At 37.1% G+C, this 18,082-nt stretch overlaps 1 protein-coding gene across 1 annotated transcript; it reads right to left on the reverse strand.

The window, feature by feature from the left end:
* Positions 1–417: 417 nt before the first annotated feature.
* Positions 418–17,268, reverse strand: LOC113645653 (deleted in malignant brain tumors 1 protein-like). Its single transcript, XM_047803725.1, has 23 exons — positions 17,145–17,268; positions 16,334–16,639; positions 13,304–13,603; positions 12,219–12,524; positions 10,634–10,846; positions 9,529–9,849; positions 9,087–9,386; positions 8,641–8,946; positions 8,161–8,475; positions 7,707–8,015; positions 6,260–6,580; positions 5,775–6,107; positions 5,378–5,671; positions 4,986–5,036; positions 4,559–4,870; positions 3,966–4,019; positions 3,748–3,882; positions 3,528–3,626; positions 2,962–3,009; positions 2,731–2,781; positions 1,955–2,011; positions 1,805–1,858; positions 418–1,536 (listed from the first exon to the last, which is right to left on the reverse strand). The coding sequence occupies exons 1-23, from the start codon at positions 17,266–17,268 to the stop codon at positions 1,502–1,504; spliced, it is 4,644 nt and encodes a 1,547-aa protein (XP_047659681.1). The 3' UTR covers positions 418–1,501.
* Positions 17,269–18,082: the final 814 nt, after the last annotated feature.

Consider the following 18,082-nt stretch of genomic DNA (forward strand, 5'->3'; position numbering starts at 1 on the left):
TGACCATTGAATAGCGAAATATTAAAAAAATTTAATCAAGCGTCTCTTATCCTAAATGTAGTGTATCCAAACCTGCTTTTTAACAGCAATGAGGATAATATTGGAAAACATAATAATTCAGTTTATAATCTGCATTAGAATCCTTAATACCAGAATCATTTTCTTTCTTAACAGATCAATAAATCATGTGTGACTATAACATTTTTTATTAACTATGGTACTATCCTGTGCAAATTAAAAAGTAATCTTTTGCTGATGGACGGATTTTTGGAAACAGTGAAGGAAAATACTTATGAGACTTATTCATCAACAAACAAATCCAACAAAATCTTGATCAGATAAATGGAGCTTTTTTTTTTTTTTTTTTTTTTTGGAGAAGTTGTATAGTACCATCTGGTGGTTAAAACGTGTATATGTATTATACAAAAACATGAAAATGATGTGGATTTTATTATTTATACAATCACCATCCACTTTAATAGGAACACATGTATAGCTGCTCCTTTATGCAGTTATCCAAACATTCAATCTTGTGAAAGCAGGACAATGTAAAAAATCATGCAGAATAGGGTCAAGAGCTTCAGTCAATGTTCACATCAAACATCAGAAAGGGAAAAAGTGTGACTTTTGTGACTTCAAACTGATCTGAGATTTTCACAGTTTACAATCTCTAGGGTGGTGAATGGTGCTAAAGAATGGTGCAAAAAAACAACCAAACAAAAAGCACCCTGTGTACAGAGAGTCTGAGTCTAAATCACATTCAGATGAGAGCAATCAGAGGAGCAATCATTTACTTTTTACAGCATTTGGCAGACGCCCTTATCCAAAGTGACGTAAAAAAAAAGTCCTTTGAAATCTCCATCAATGAATACATTAACACTGGTTCACTAGGTTACAGACTTTGGATACAATCAACCTAAAACTCTGTTTGGAGCTTTTTTGTTATATATATTTTAAATACATCAAACAAACAGGGAAAATAAGAGCTAGTTTAAGTGTAGGTCTTAAGGAAGAGGTAGGTCTTCATCGGCCGTTTGAAGATAGCCAGTGACGCAGCTGTTCGGACATCATGAGGAAGTTCATTCCATTACCTTGGTGCCAGAACTGAAGAGAGTCTTGAGGTACAGTATACTTACCTCTTACCCTGAGAGATGGTGGGAGCAGTCGAGCGGTGCTAACTGCCCTGAGGGAGCGAGGTGCAGTGCAAGGAGTGATAAGAGCTTTGAGGAAAGATAGCGCTGGACCATTTTTGGCTTTGTAATCAAGCACCAGTGTTTTGAAATCAGATGCGTGCAGCTATCGGAAACCAGTGGAGGAGTGCAGCATTGCAGCATTGGGGTGGCTTTTAAGAACTTGGGTGGGTTGAAAACAAGTTATGTAGCTGCAGTTTGGATCATCCAAAAGAAGAGGACGAAAAAGTGTAACACTGTGTGAACAGAGAGCTTGTTATTTTGGAAAGAAATTTCAAAGAAAGAAAGACGTAGGCATTTGGTAGCAATGCTCAGTTTTTCGGCAGCTCTTCCACATCATCATAATCTGGAAAAAGAACACATGCTATTTTAAAAGTCTAAAAACAACATGAAGTAGATAGATAGATAGATAGATAGATAGATAGATAGATAGATAGATAGATAGATAGATAGATGTATTCAAACATTAGCATGAGATATTCACATCATTCTTTTTATTAGATCTAACATTTCAAATGACACAAGATTCGGATTCCATACTTTCAGTGTGATACCTCAACCTCTTCACTGTTGTACATTTGAAAATGCAATAGCATACACAACAAGCCACTAACCTTCTGCATCTTGTCCAGCAATGATGACATCATCATAATCCTCAGGTGTCTCTACTACAGTGATGTTGGAAGACAAATTATGATATCAATAAGCAACAGAACTGACATCATTGCTGTACTTCATTGAAAGATACTTTAAGAAAATGTTACCTGCTATATTTGGGGTTATTCCAGTAGGAATGGCATCATCATAGTTCTCTGATATATCTGTTCAAAGTTGGGGGAAACATAATACAAACAAACAAATAAATAAATAAATTATGTGGAGAACAGAAATATATCACATTGTAGATCATGCAATCTAAACTCTTAATACAACAGCAGTGTTAAATATTCAACTCTGATTGGTCAGAATGTGTTGATTAATTATTAATAACTGCAGTATTATATTATTATAATATTATTTGCTTGTTCCGATATCTTACTGTTTCTATAGTAACAGATTACATAGGGACTTGGATGGCAGGTTGCTCTACGATTAAAAATGTATTAAAAAGCATTTTTGTCTCAAGTATCAGTGCTTTGTAACAGTCAATGTTAAAAGATAGACCTGTGTTTCATGGCAATATAGGAGATAATATCCTAAATTAACATAACATATTATTCAGGATAGAGAAAGTAAAATAATAGAGGCTTGGGAAGGAACAATTTTAAGGAATATTAACTGGGAAAATGGATCAAATGTACTGTATGACTTTTAGTTAAAAATTAAAATAAATCTTGGCAAACTGCTGTGGAATAAAAGGAATAAAACAATTTATGACATCCTGTTATAGGAAATTAATCAGCTTCAGGGTGCTAACAATAACTAACACAGCTGTTGGTAGATTATTTTCCAATAACACCATGTCCCATCTTGTTTTCTTAGATAAACGAACCATAATCAACCTGTAAACAAATTAAAAGCATTTTGAATTGAAGCACACCATCTGCATCCTCTAACATCAGTCCAGCAGTGACGACATCATCGTAGCTCTCTGATGAACACACAGAACACACAATGGTGAATCAAAAAGATTTGAAACACACTGCATTTACTGTATGCATTTTTTTAAAAAAAAAAATAAAGATTATAAAAATGGCTCTGAGCTTTAGCAATGGGATCTATTCATTGAACAAATTGAGTTTTAAATATTTCCTGTTTCCTTTTTTCTTACCTGAGTCCAGTGCTTCATCTACATACTCATATCCAGAATGCTCTGCTTCTGTAATGAGTCAACCGGATAATACAAAACAGGAATATTCAGATAAAATCAGTGATCAACAGAAACTAATCACCATTAGGAGTGTTACATACAACTGAATTTTTGTGCATTATCAGACATTATGTGTGTTGTATGTTTAACGATAACGGAGGTACTAAAGAAAAAAAGTCAATGCATCAACACAATGCTATGAATCTATATTTATATATTACATTTTTATTATTTCTATATATTTTCCCCTTTGTTACCTGTACAGGTATAACTATTGCTGTAACTGCATTTTATTTTGTTTTATACTCCTTTTGACATAGACAGTCAAAAAAATAAAAATAAATAAATAAATGAATAAATTAAAAAAACAAATCAATTAACTGCATGTTGCAGTATTTTATTTGAAATTTGAATGTAATGATTAATACATTTATACAAAACTGTTTTGCTCATTTTTATGACTGATGGCAATAATAATGGAGTTGACTAACACTATTAGGATGTAGAACAAACCGCATATCACTTACCCCTTTGAGGTAAGGTAGTGGCTCTTGAAGTGCTGAAATTAATGTTGATATCCTCATACACTGCATCCGAATATGAGTTATATCTCCTTTTATCAAGAGCTGGTAGCAGAGACAGAATATTTACCAGTTTAGTAAACGAGGCGACATCTGAACAGACTGCTTTATCTTGCTCCAATAAGTGTAGAAAAAGTGGAGTAAAGTATCCTGTATATCCACCTACCATTTCTGAGCTGTTTGTTCTGGTAAAACAGAAAAATCACCACAAGCAGCAAGGCCATGAAAAGCAGAGCTCCTAGCACAAACATGGCCAGTGCAGGGTGTCTTTGTGATAATGCAGTTAGTGTAGTATCTCTCTCTAAAGGGGATAAAACACAGAAGAAACTCTGTAAAACAATGAATATAAATATTCATTAAAACTGTTTAAAATGATTTTTATACCTTTTTTAGTCATAGTGGTGGTGGTTGTTGTAACAGATGGAGGTGTGGGCATGTCTGTACTTACAGAAACAACATAATGAAAATCAGATCTTCACAAAATGCACTTTACCTGTTGCTAAAACTGGGTGTAAATATTATAGATTAGGGCTAAGCTAGGTCAAATTCTTGACAGATTTATGAAATGTTCAGTAGCACTGATTTACAGAATGTACATGTATATGTTGGTAAATTCCAAACACCCATAAATTACCACTAATTTACTGAACCTTTCACAAAACCACATAAAATTCAAAGCTGAACAGCACATTGCTGAAAATAAGTTTTTTTGGGTTTTTTTACCATACATTGAAAAGTGCCCCCTGAGGGTGGTGTATGCTAAATATTTCAATAATTCAACTCAGCCGTTGCAGCACATAAGCTACCATAGATATACACCAATTTTTTACTGTTATAGGGTGTCAAATTTCATATGCAAATTATCTTCCAAATTATCAAGTGCTAAATTCATCCATATATGGTTTGATTAATGAAGCATTCTTGATCATTACTATGCTAAACTTTAAAAAAAAAATGATCGGGAAGAAATAAAAGACCTGCACAGGTGACTCCTGCTTGTCTTTGAAAACAGTCGGTGTGATTCTTCAAGGAATGAAGACAGTCCATGAGATGGATCTCATTCCCTCTACAGTTCACTCTGTTCAACCAGATAACCCCTCTACCAGCACCAACCATAGTGGTCCTGTCAGCCCTCATCGCCTGGCCACAGCCAAGCTGTCTGCAGACCACCTTAGCATCATTGATGTCCCACTGATCACTACAAACGGTGCCCCAGGTAGCATTATAATACAGCTCGAGCCTTCCAGAACAGTGTCCTTTTCCTCCACTCAGCCTGAGAGGCAGATGCTCTACACACATTCCACATGACGGGACATCAGCCAGGTTAGCACAAATAAAAAGAATGCAACTATGAACCTTTCCGATTAATACATTTTATTATAGTAGTTAAACATTAATCCTTACTTGAAACTGGGCCTCTCAGACGGTGTTGACGCTTATAATTCTTTTCCACATCTGTGAGGAGGGTACAGAAACTGGTGAAAATATGCCTCACATAATTGTCATTAATATATAATTTTCTATATTTTGTCTGATTAAGAACAGCCCCAGAACAAAGTCCTTGTCCACTTAGCAGCCATTGTGTCACTTATACTGCATTTGGAAGAGACCCATATACCAGATGACTTTTCAAAAATATTTTCAGGTTGCTCTGTGATTTTGTTGTTAAATTCACCAACAAGGCAATTTTTACTCAAGTTGTATAATAAAGTCAAACAGACAATCTGCTTTTGGAAAAATTCTAATAATAAATTTAACAATAGAACAACAGGGAGAAGGAGAGAAGATCTACAAACCTCTACATGTAATGTGAGCCGCACGATTTAAACACACTTTATTACTCCAGGGGGATGATGGACAGTGCCAGAGAGTGGCATCATGCTTCCTACATTTTAAATCATCTAACCAATCAAATTTCAGTCGGGCTTTTGACCAATGTTCTGTTCCCATTGTTCCACAGTTCAGCTCTCGGCAGATTAAACTTGCTGTTCCATCATCAACTGCATTTTCACACACATTCCCCCAGGTTCCATTGTAAAAGACTTCCAGATTCCCTGTACAGCCCTCAGTAAGTCTAAACTCTTTGAACTCTGCTGGGAGAAGGATCATTTCTTGAACTGGTGTATGCATATACATTATAGGTCAATATAAATATGTATTGTGTCTGCTTTATGTAGAAATTGCTAACTTTACCTGAGCACACAACTCCTACATCATCCTGGTGTCCTCTTTCCTCCTCTTCAGAGAACTGAAATTGGCAGTCCCACAGAGCTTCCTCTTTCCCCGTGCACTCCACCCGATTCAGCCATATAGGCCCAGTTCCAGGACCAAACCAGGACAGAAAATGGTCTCTGAGGGCTATGCCACACCGCAGTTGTCTGCACACCACCTGTGCATCCTTAATATCCCACAAGTCATGACGCACTGTCCCCCATGAGCCATTGTGTAAAACCTCAAGCCTTCCTGCACAGTTATCTCCCCCAGAACCAACCAGCCTGATAGAGCTGTGGGCATGGTTAAAAACATCTACGAACAAATGCACAAACATTTACATGACCTAAAGTTTTTCTTAAAAAAGTTTAACCGAAGACATAAGCTCTTTAATTTAATTTAATAATCCTGCATAGTTTAACATACAGTTTTTCTACCATAGAGTTTATTGCTCTCAGTACTCTTACCAGAGCAGGTAATTGCTAGCTGTTCTCCTGAGCTGCATTTGACCTCCTCTGCACTGGCACAGCTCATCAGATGTGCTTCATTTCCAGAGCATTTAAAACCTTCTACACACATGTGGCTATGTTCAGTTTTGACCAGAGAGGAATTGTAGCTTAGCACAGAGCCACAACCCAGCTGTCTGCACACCACAGAGGCCTCAGACAGACCAAAAGAGTGAAAGAGAACTCTTGTCCAGTTCTTCTTGAAATAAACCTCCAGCTCTCCCTGGCATTTACTCCCTCCAGACAACCGCACTTTGTCTTCATGTAATGACAATGATGAATCTCAAAAAGAAGAAAGTAATTTAAATCACAGTAGTTGAAACTGAAAATATTGTATACTCTATTTATTAGGAACATCAATACACTTATTTATTTATTCAATTATCCAGTCTGCTAGTGAACTTGCAGCAGTGCAATACATAAAATAACACAGACAGAGGTCAAGAGGTTCAATTACTGTTCACTAATTAGAGGAGCAGAGAGCAACCTGAAACACTGCCAGACCTGTCAGGTTACTGCTACCAGCAGGAAGCTAGAGAGCACACCCTTGATTATCATCAGCCTCACCAGTGATTGGGTCTATTTAAGGAGTGCAATGGTTCCACTGGTCCTGGGCTCACTGTAGAGTCAACCTTGTGAAATGCTGGTGGTTAATTTGTAACTGGTAATGTTTTTGTTTTTGCTACAGTAAGTAATCCTTAAATCTTCCTGTTACAGAGTTACTCAGCTAAACCCTTGCTACAATACTAAACCCTCTGGCTCACAAGGAAGCCTTCTGATTTTACAGACATTTAAGGCATATGCAAAGCTCCTGTGTACCAGGCCTTATTCATTGTTTCAGATTACTATTCTGTGTTTTGAACTTGCTTCTCTGGTTTTTCCTCACCATTTGGATTGTATTTTTTTCGGACAGTTTCTTCTGACTATTGAATATTTTTCTGCTTGTTTTTCTTGACTCTGTTTTGCCTACTTTTTAATTGTCTGTTTCAATAAACTCTGCAAATGGATTCACTTACTACAAGTGCCTCGTTACACTTCCCCTATCTCTGTAGGTGGCTCACTGAGTTGAGTTCTTGCCTCCAATCCCAGCGTGACATCGCTATTTAAGTACACATTAGCAGCAACATGTTGGTGATTTGTGTATTGCAGTGATGCATAATGCATTGATGAGACTGCACTCTATGACAGGATATTGACAGTAACTCAAATAACCACTGTGATAGACAGAAAAGCATCTCAGCATGCATAATATGCCAAACTTAGTGACAGATGTCCTACAACAGCAGAAAACCATGCCAGGTCTTATGTTGATGTCAACATTAACTGTAGCTCTTAACTTATATTTGCATGAATTTATGAATTGTGCCGAAACATCCTAAATTGTTTATTATGCTTAGCATTAGCTTACCGTTACAAATGACTCCAGCATCTTGAGAACAGGCAGCTCGACTCCATGACAGTATTGGACATTGTGACATGTGCGTCTCATTCCCCTGACAATCAAACATGTCTTCCCACATCTGGACTTTTTCTGCATTAAACAGGTCAGCTTCCACCACAGTCACAGCACTTCCACAGTTCAACTGTCTACAGAGGACATTGGCAGCTCTCATATTCCAGTTTAAAGCACAAACACTCCCCCAGGTATTGAGGTATTTGAGCTCAACTCGACCAGAACAAGAGTCCATGCCTTTCATGAGCCGTGCATCTGTATAACCTGAACAAACACTTAGAGCTTATTAAATGAGAAAATGAGAGAGACACATAAATTATAAATAAGTCATCCATTAAGCACTAACATTTTTAATTAAAATTTGCACAGACTTTATCTTAAAACTTTATTTCAGAACCTGATACTTAACCAGAACATATTAATCCCACATAATGTTCATGTGAGCAGTTTTCCTTGAGTTTAAATGATCCTTGGCAGAAATAAATCTGTGATTCGTTGCCTCTGCACTGAAGGTCCTTCATCCACACCTGACTCTTCCCTTTGCCAAAAGCAAATGCCCCCACAACCTGCACAGGAATCCCACAGCCCAACTCCCGACAAACAACCTCTGCATCCTGCTGGTCAAATTCAGCATCACACACTTGTGCCCATGTGTTTCCAACGAGTACCTCTGCTCTTCCAGAACATAGATGAGGGCCATCCATAAGTCTGGGTTCTCTGTGAACTGTGTATGCATTTTTAATTATTATACTTATCAGTGTACATGTAGCATTATTTTTATGATCTGAAGACAATCAAAATAAATGTATGTTAATAAATTATATTAATATATCTAAATACATTTCTGTCAATGACGTTTGCTTGAAAGGTAAGATCGAATGCAACTCACGTGAACAAATGACTGCAGGAACCCCACCATGTATACATTTATCTCCACTTAAAGGACTTGACTCACAGTCCTTCAGGCTAGATTCTAATCCTGTACAGTGCACATTCATCAGGACTGGTCCTGATTCTGGACCAAACTGAATATTATCAAATGTGTTTTCAGCTTCCCCACAGCCTAATTCCTTACACACAACTGTGGCGTCTCTCATGTCCCAGGAATCAACACACACTGTTCCCCAGCTTCCTCTATGTATGACCGCCACTCTTCCTGCACACCGACTGCCACCATCCACCAGCCTCACACCAGCTGCTCAAGAAAGGCAAATGGAAAAATTAACAAAGACCAATAGTCATGCATATTCTTTGTATATTTCACACCTTCTTGCAAATGGGAATGCAAGATTGACAGAAAATATAAGGCTAGTTTATTTATGCTGTAGCACTCACCAGCACACACCAGTCCAGCATCACTGGAATGGGAGCAGTTATGTTCAAGCGAAGATGTTGGACAAAAATGAGTCTGAGGCTCTGTGCCTCTACATTGAAACTCCTTTTCCCACACTGGGCCTTCACCACTGCCAAAAGCATCTGCTCCCAGCAATTCTTCAGGTGACGCACAGCCCAGCTCACGACAAACAACCTCTGCATCTTGCTGGTCAAAAGTAGCACCACACACTGTGGCCCAGGTCTTCCCATGAAGTACCTCTACTCTCCCAGAGCAATGAGAACCATTAACAAGTCTGACTCCTAAAATGTTAGCATGGGAGAAATTAAATCATGGATAAATAGATGCTTCAATATTGAATTCAAAATAATAAAACAAAATATCAAAATATTTTTACTGTGAACTAAAACTATTAAAATAGATAATAGTAACAGTTTAACTTACCTGAGCAGACAAGCCCAGCATCAGAATCATGTCCAAAGTCATTTTCACCCCATTCCCCAGTTAAACAATCCTTTAGTGTATCCTCTGACCCACTGCAGTCTGGAACAACCATCCAGACTGGTCCGGTTCCCAGTCCAAAGTGTGCATTAGGTGGTATATCTATGAACTCACTACAGCCCAGCTCTTTACAGAGCAATGTAGCAACTTTCTCATTAAAGTACTCTTTATCCACTGTTCCCCACTTTTTTCTATAAAAAACTTCTACTCTTCCAGCACATTGACTTCCACCATCCACCAGCTTCACAAGCTCTGCACAGGAAAGAAAAAAATTATTAAAGAATAAAATTTACATCTTATGGCCAGAAGTATGTAGACACCTGAACATTAGATGCATATATAATTATTCAACATATCATTACAAAACATTGGCATTTATTAGTTAGTACACTATATGGGCAAAAATATGTTGACACATGACCATCATGCTTTCGAAGAACATTCCATTCCAGAGTTGGTTCCAATATTATGGGTATACTGTAGTAACCTCCATCTACAGTTAAGGGGCTTTTCAATAGATTTTCGAGTGTGGCTGTGTGGATGTGTGCTCAATCACTGGTGTTCAGTAGAGTTGTATTGTGCTAAACTTTTTATTTTTACACCATTTTTGAAAAAAATCTTTCCTTTTTGCAAACCTCTATGTGCACAGGGGCAATGTGATGCTAGAACATCCCTAAAGTGGAAACAATAATGTGCCAGTATATTAAGAATTTCTGTACAATGGTGCTTTCAACTTTATGGCAGCAGTTTGGAGATGGTCAAGGTATAGGAATGACAGTCAGATGGCAATGCCTTATTTCAGTGTAGTGTACAGTATACCCACATACCTTTAGCCATTTAATACATACAGTATAGTACAAGAAGTTTCAGAGAGAGAAAGAAAGGCTGTTGAAATAAGACAGTAAATCAAACACATTAATAGGAAGTTAATGTTAGGAACAAACCTTAAAAAAAAACTTACCAGAACAAACAAGTCCCGCATAATTAGATTGGGAGCAGTTGTGTTGGAGTGTAGATTTTGGACAAATGTGAGTACAACTTTCATTGCCTCTGCACTGCAATTTCATGGTCTGCTCCTGCACCTCATCTACACCAAAGCTAGCTGCACCCAACACTTGCAGAGGAGGCCCACAGTCCAGTTCCCGACACACGACCTCTGCATCACGCATGCTGAAGTCAGCAGCACACACTTTAAACCAGGTCAACTCATGAAGCACCTCTACTCTCCCAGAGCAGCGAGAAGCACCAACCAGCCTGACTTCTAATATTAGAATGTGACAAAATGATTACAGAATTAAAAAACTTAATATATGAGGCTACATAGCTGTTCTTTTTTGCCATTTAGAAATGAAGTGAGGATGGTTTCAATATACACCGATCAGGCATAATATGACCACTGAAAGGCGAAGTAATTAACACTGATGAACTCTTCATCATGGCAGCTGTTGGTGATTATTTTGTTTTCAAGATTTGAATGAGTTTGACCAAGACCAAATTATGATGGTTGGATGACTGGGTCAGTGAATCTCCAATACTGCAGCTCTTTTGGGGAGGTCTGCAGTGGTCAGTATCTATCAAAAGTTGTCCAAAGAAGGAACAGTGATGAACTGGCGACAGGGTCATGGTTGGCATACAGACGAGCTACTGTAGCTCAAATTACTGAAGATGTTAATGCAGCTTCTGATGGAAAGGTGTCAGAATACACACTGCATTACAGTTTGTTGCGTATATATAGCTGCATAGCCGCAGACCAGTCAGGGTGCCCATGCTGATCCCTGTCCACCAAAAATGGGCATGTGAGCTTGAAAACCGGAGCAGGAAGCAATGGAAGAGGGTGACCTGGTCTGAAAATCATGTTTTATTTTACATCAATGGCTGGGTGCATGCGCATCGCTCACCTAGGGAACGCATGGCACCTGGATGCATTATGGGAAGAACACAAGTGGGTGGAGGCAGTGTGATGCTTTGATCAATGTTCTGCTGGGAAACCTTGGGTCCTGCCATCCATGTGGATGCTACATTGACAAGTACCAACTAGCTAAGCATTGATGCATACCATGTAAACCCTTTCATGTCAACGGTATTCTCTGATTGCTGTAATAATTCTTTCAGCATAATAATGCACCCTGCTGCAAAGCATAAAATGGTTCAGGAATGGTTGAAAAGCACAACAATGAGTTGTTGACTTGGCCTCCAAATTCCCCAGATATCAATCCTATCGAGCATCTGTGGGATGTGCTGAACAACAAGTCTGATCCATGGCCTCCCCACCTCATAACTTTCAGGACTTACGGGATCTGTTGCTTCTTGGTGCCAAATACCACAGGACACCTACAGGGGTCTAGTGGAGTCCATGCCTCAATGGACCAGAGCTGTTTTGGCAGCAAAATGGGGACCAACACAATATTAGGAAGGTGGTCATAATGTTATGCCTGGTCAGTGTTACATGTAAATTAATCCATTGGGTTCTCATGAGAGCCTTGAGAGCCCCCCTGATAGCCCATATTTTTTATTGTATATCATTATGTCAGTTGGGAGAGAGGGAAAAATGGGCCATCCACTGGATGAATGTAGCATTGGAAAGAAATAATAAACCAGGTTCACCTTTGAGTTTGAAGTTAAGACCTACATACCTGAGCAGATGACTCCGGCATCTCTATAATTACAAATAGAGTTGTTAATTTTTGCTGATCCACAGTTTTTCAGGGTAGACTCTGTCCCCATGCAGTTAACTTCATCCATCCAGATTGCTTCGGATCCTAATCCAAAGTCAGAATCATGCAGCACATCTACAGCTACTCCACATCCGAGCTCTCTACACACAACTGCAGCAGCCTTAAAATTCCAGTTATTACTACACACTCTTCCCCACTTTTCTCTATGAAAAACCTTCACTCTTCCAGCACAGCGACTGCCACCATCCGCCAGCATCACATTGTCTATGCAGGAGAAAATTAACATGAGCAAAAATGAATGAAGTAAAGACATACACACGTGGACAAAATTGTTGGTACCCTTCGGTCAATGAAAGAAAAACTCACAATGGTCACAGAAAAAACTTTAATCTGACAAAAGTAATAATAAACAAAAAATCTATGAATGTTAACCAATGAAAGTCAGACATTGCTTCTGCAACAGAATTATTTAAAAAAATAAACTCATGGAACAGGCCTAGACAAAAATGATGGCTCCCCTAGAAAAGACCTAATGTGACCAAAGGGACATGTTAATTCAATGTGTGTTCACTAATTAGCATCACAAGTGTCTACAATCTTGTAATCAGTCAGTGGGCCTGTATATAGGGCTCCAGGTAGTCACTGTGTTGTCTGGTGACATGGTGTGTACCACACTCAACATGGACCAGAGGAAGTGAAGGAAAGAGTTGTCTCCGGAGATTAGAAAGAAAATTGTAGACAAGCATGATAAAGGTAATGGCTAAAAGACCATCTCCATGCAGCTACAGTAGATGTTCCTGTGACTAATTGAAAATTGATGATAAATCAAAGAGACGGATGATCCGAATGGTAACAAAAGAGCCCAGATTATTACTTTTGTCAGATTAAAGTTTTTTCTGTGACCGTTGTGAGTTTTTCTTTCATTGACTGAAGGGTACCAACAATTTTGTCCACGTGTGTAACACGCAAAATAATTTTACAGGTAAAGGATAATCTCAAATAACTCAAAGATATTAATAATAAAGTTACAGTACAACACTCACCAGAACACACCAGTCCCACATCGTTATAATGGGTGCAATTGTGTTCATGTATAGGTTTTGGACAAAAGTGAATATAGGACTCTGTGCCTTTGCACAGAAGTCGCTTTCTCCACACCTGACCCTCGCCTCTGCCGAAAGCAGCTGCTCCCAGTATCTGCTTGGGAGGCCCACATCCCATTTCCCGACATACAACCTCTGCATCCTTCTTGTCAAAATCAGCATCACACACTGTGGCCCAGGTCTTTTCATGAAGCACCTCTACTCTCCCAGAGCAGTGAGGTCCACCAACAAGCTTGACTTCTAAAATGAACAGTAACTCTGATTATGCATCACATTTTCTGCGTGTTTTCTTAATACTGCCTAATAGCAGCAACAGTAAATAAACCATGTCTTGTGTAAGTCTTCACCCCTTGAACTTTACATATTTTGGAGTATTAAGTCCTCTGGTTAATTTTCTCAAATGCATATATGCACACAATTTGCCCTTTTTTTTAGAATATATTTATGTATAACCATGGCCAAGAGTTTTGGGAATTAAACAAATATTAATTTTCACAAAGTCTGCTGCTTCAGAGTGCTTAGATCTTTTTGTGTGAAGATGTTACTATGGTGTACTGAAGTGTCAAAGGCTTTTATTCACAATTGCATTAAGTTTATGCAAAAAGTCAATATTTACACTGTTGACCCTTCTTTTTTCAAGACCTCTGCAATTCTCCCTGGCATGTTGTCAATCAACTTCTGGCCAGGGACCCAAAATTTCAATGTTTTGTTCCCCGAGCCACTTAATTATCACTTTTGCCTTATGCCAAGGTGATCCATCATACTGGAAAAGGCATTGTTCATCACCAAACAGTCCAACAGTCCATCCGTTCATCTCTCAGAGGATGTTTTTGTACCTTTCTTTACTCATAGCTGTGTTCTTAGACAAAATTGTGAGTAAACCCACTTCCTTGGCTTAGAAGCAACCCCACACATGAATAGTCTCAGGATGCTTTACTGTTAGCATGACACAGGACGTATAGTAGCGTTCGCCTTTTCTTCTTTGGACAAGCTTTTTTCCGGATGCCCCAAATAATCAAAAAGTGGATTTATCTGAGAAATGTACTTCCTGTACCTTTTACAGAATATAAGTCTGTTTCTGATGTTTTTCCTGGAGAGAAGTGGCCTTGTTTTGCTCCCCTTCTTGACACCAGGACATCTTCCAAAAGTCTTCACCTCACTTCACCTCAATGACGCTTGCTGGACTTTCTTGAGCACACTGAAGCCTTCTTCAAAACAATTAAACAATTAAACATCACTTCAAAGTTCTTGATGATCCGATAAATGGTTGATTTAGGTGCAAAATCAGTAGCAGCAATATCTGTTATTCGTCTGTTATTCTAACTTAATCAGAATAGCAGAGTGATCTTATCCTCATTAACACTCTCACCGATGTTAATGAGAGAATCACCGACATGATGTTAGCTGGTCCTTTTGTGGCAGGGCTAATTTTTTTTGGGCGGGTTAAGTACATTTTCATGGAAAAGCAGGACTTTACAATTAATTGCATCTGATCAATCTTCATAACATTCTGGAATATATACAAATTGCCATCATAAAAACTGAGGCAGCAGACTAGAGATTTAATATTTGTGTCATTCTCATTTAATAATTTCAATATTTGAAATTTAATATTTGTGTCATTCTCAAAACTTTTGGCCACGCTTTAGTCTATACATTATTCCATTTTACCCACTGTTATCTTAGTGTTTTGTACTAAATGTAATTTTACAATCCCATTGCCTTGTCTTGATAATTATGAAATATTGCCTGAAACCAAAATAAAAAAATTAACTCTATTAATGTTGGTGTAATGTCTGTAATATAATTTAATATTTAACTTAAGAGAATCAGGGTATTATGGGACAATTTCTTATTTTTGTATGAAATTATAACTATTCTAACATCATAAAATATAAAACTCAAAATTTGCTATTCCTAAATTCAGCTTAAACGATTAACCAAAAACATTTTGGTCATTAATAATAACATTTTCACCGAATAAGGAATAAATTGAACGTTTTCATCATTCTAAAGATAAAAATGTCAGATGTGATGTAGAGACAGAAGAGCAAGAACATATACAGTATATACATGCTAAATATGTTAAACCCTACTTCTGATTATAAGAAAATAACAAATAATGGTGAATCTAATGATATTCATCAATAATATTTTAGATTTAGTCATCTCAGTTACCTCAAGCTTAATCATTGGGAATAAACACATTTAAATATTCTTCGAGACAATGCCCATTGTTAAAAGTGCTATACAAATTAATGTAATGATGTTTGTTACAGTTTTTATAATATATACATTAAATATTTTTGTAGATATTGTTTTATTGCTGTGGTATGAAGATCCACTTAGGACTGAGACAGTATATAATTTTAGAAATGGTAAAACAAGCAATTTAAATAAATAAAAATTATGTTATGAATATAAACACTGGAAAAATTCAGTTTGTGTCTTTAGCATAGGTGTATATAAAATTTATTTAAAATGTATTTATTTATTTAAAAAAAGAATGTTTAGAAAAAAATATTATTATTATTATTATTATTATTATTATTATTATTATTATTATTATTATTATTTTACATTTTGTTTATGACATAAGTCACTTTGTTATGCATCTTTTTTTTAAAGGATCAATTGAAAGGATAGACTTTACCCATGTAATAACTGCTCAAACCACAGTTCTACTGCGCAAAATTTATATATAATTTTTGTGATTTAATCTAGAGAACAAGAGGGGAAAAGGAGTTTATTTCTCCAAAAATATTTTTTAATGCAATTTATTGCATTATTCAGTATAAGAAGTATAAGAAGTATAAGAAACAGCATGTATGTTTTTTATAATATTGTACTAAAACGGATTACTGAACATTCTTTATAAAACTTACTGACATAAAAATGGATTACCTAAGATACATTAGCAGCATTGACAAGGTCGTTACACATAATATACTATATAGATATAAGACTTACCTGAACAGATAACTCCAACATCCTCATCATGATTACATTGTAATACATGTGCCCCAAGCTGCCCACACTTTTTCAAAGTAGTTTTTCCAGTACAATCCAGATACCTCATCCAGATTGGTCCAACACCTGGTCCAAAATGAGAAGCTGCCCATGCATCGACAGCTTCCCCACAGCCCAACTCTCTACACACCAATGCGGCAACTTTCATATTCCAAAAATCATCACACACTGTTCCCCACTCTTCGTTATGAAAAACCTCTACTCTTCCAGCGCACCGTCTGTTACCACCCACCAGCCTCACGTCGTCTGTACACCAGAGAGACACAGAGAAAATACAGAGCGATTAAAAAAAATTTAAATAATGAGATAAATTGCATTTAAAAAACATTTTTGGAGAAATAAATTCCTTTCTTGATCTCTCTCTCTATCATATATATATATATATATATATATATATATATATATATATATATATATATATATATATATATATATATATGTATTACTTGCCAGTTCTGGTGATCATAACTACTGATGACAGAAAAATAAAAGTAAGACAGATGTCCATCTCTTTCATTCTTCACATGCGTATCTAATTCTATCCCGCAGCGAGAGAGATAGAGATAGAGAGAGAGAATTTGATTGTGCCAATCAAATTCACTGTTACCTTATTAGACAAATGACAGGAAATGTTCAAGCATCCTCAGTGGCAAATCAGAAGAGCCATTTTTAACTTTCTCCATATATATCGAAATAATATACATACATAATATACGACTCCACCTCTCGTATCTACAAACACCTGACTTACAGTTGTAGAGACAACAACATCTTACAGAGCGTGACATGTGAGAGCGGAAGCACTCCGGTGTAGTTACAGCACCAATGCGTGCCACCTGCATAGAGAGCAGATTCAAACACTGATAAATTACCATGTGTACAACCGGTTACTGAATTAGGGCTTCACATGTTGAAATCATTTTGAAAGAAACAGAGTGACAAGATTTTTCAATTCTGATCTGTGATGTCAGTTGACGAAACTGCTGCTTGTTTTTTTGTAACTTATGAAACTTCATGTTAGAATAAGTGTATTTGATGCATGGGCCAGTATTCACTATGCAGACACACAATTTTAATTTCCAGATAATGAAAAAGATCCACATCACACACAGCGAATAAAATTCACATCACATGTACAGGTGCATCTCAATAAATTAGAATGTCATTGAAAAGTTCATTTATTTTAGTAATTCTACTCAAATGGTGAAACTTGTGTATTATATAAATTATGCACATGGACTGAACTGAAGTAGTTTAAGACTTAGGTTATTTTAATTGTGATGATTTTGGCTCACATTTAACAAAAAAAAAAACACCAATTCACTCCAAAAAAAAAAAAAAAAAAGAATACTTCACAAGACCAGAAAAAATATTTTTAGTGAATTGTTGAATGCCTTCTGGAACGTATGTTCATTTACTGTACATGTACTCAATACTTGGTTGGGGCTCCTTTTGCTTTTCAATTCAGTGTGGCATGGAGGTGATCAGTCTGTGGCACTGCTGAGGTGGAACAGTATGGAAGCCCAGGTTCCTTTGACAGTGGCTTTTAGCTCATCTGTATTTTTTTTCTCTTGTTTCCTCTTGACAATAGCCTATAGATTCTCTGTGTAGTTCAGGTCTGGAGAGTTTGATGGCCAGTCAAGCACACCAACACCATGGTCATGCTTTTGGTGCTTATGGCAGTGTGGG

The sequence above is a fragment of the Tachysurus fulvidraco genome, chromosome 19 (assembly GCF_022655615.1).
Source record: "Tachysurus fulvidraco isolate hzauxx_2018 chromosome 19, HZAU_PFXX_2.0, whole genome shotgun sequence".
Taxonomy (NCBI): Eukaryota; Metazoa; Chordata; class Actinopteri; order Siluriformes; family Bagridae; genus Tachysurus; species Tachysurus fulvidraco.

What these genes read in the sequence shown, in the direction of transcription:
- LOC113645653 (XM_047803725.1), bottom strand. Translation starts at nt 17,268, where the DNA reads ATGGTAATTTATCAGTGTTTGAATCTGCTCTCTATGCAGGTGGCACGC. An exon ending in CATGAAATTGCAGTGCAGAG is followed by an intron (nt 9,850 to 10,633) that starts GCAATGAAAGTT and finishes ATAATTTTTTTC; the next exon opens with TTTCCTGTGCAGAGCTTGTG. An exon ending in GAACAAACAGCTCAGAAATG is followed by an intron (nt 3,627 to 3,747) that starts GTAGGTGGATAT and finishes CTCTGCTACCAG; the next exon opens with CTCTTGATAAAAGGAGATAT.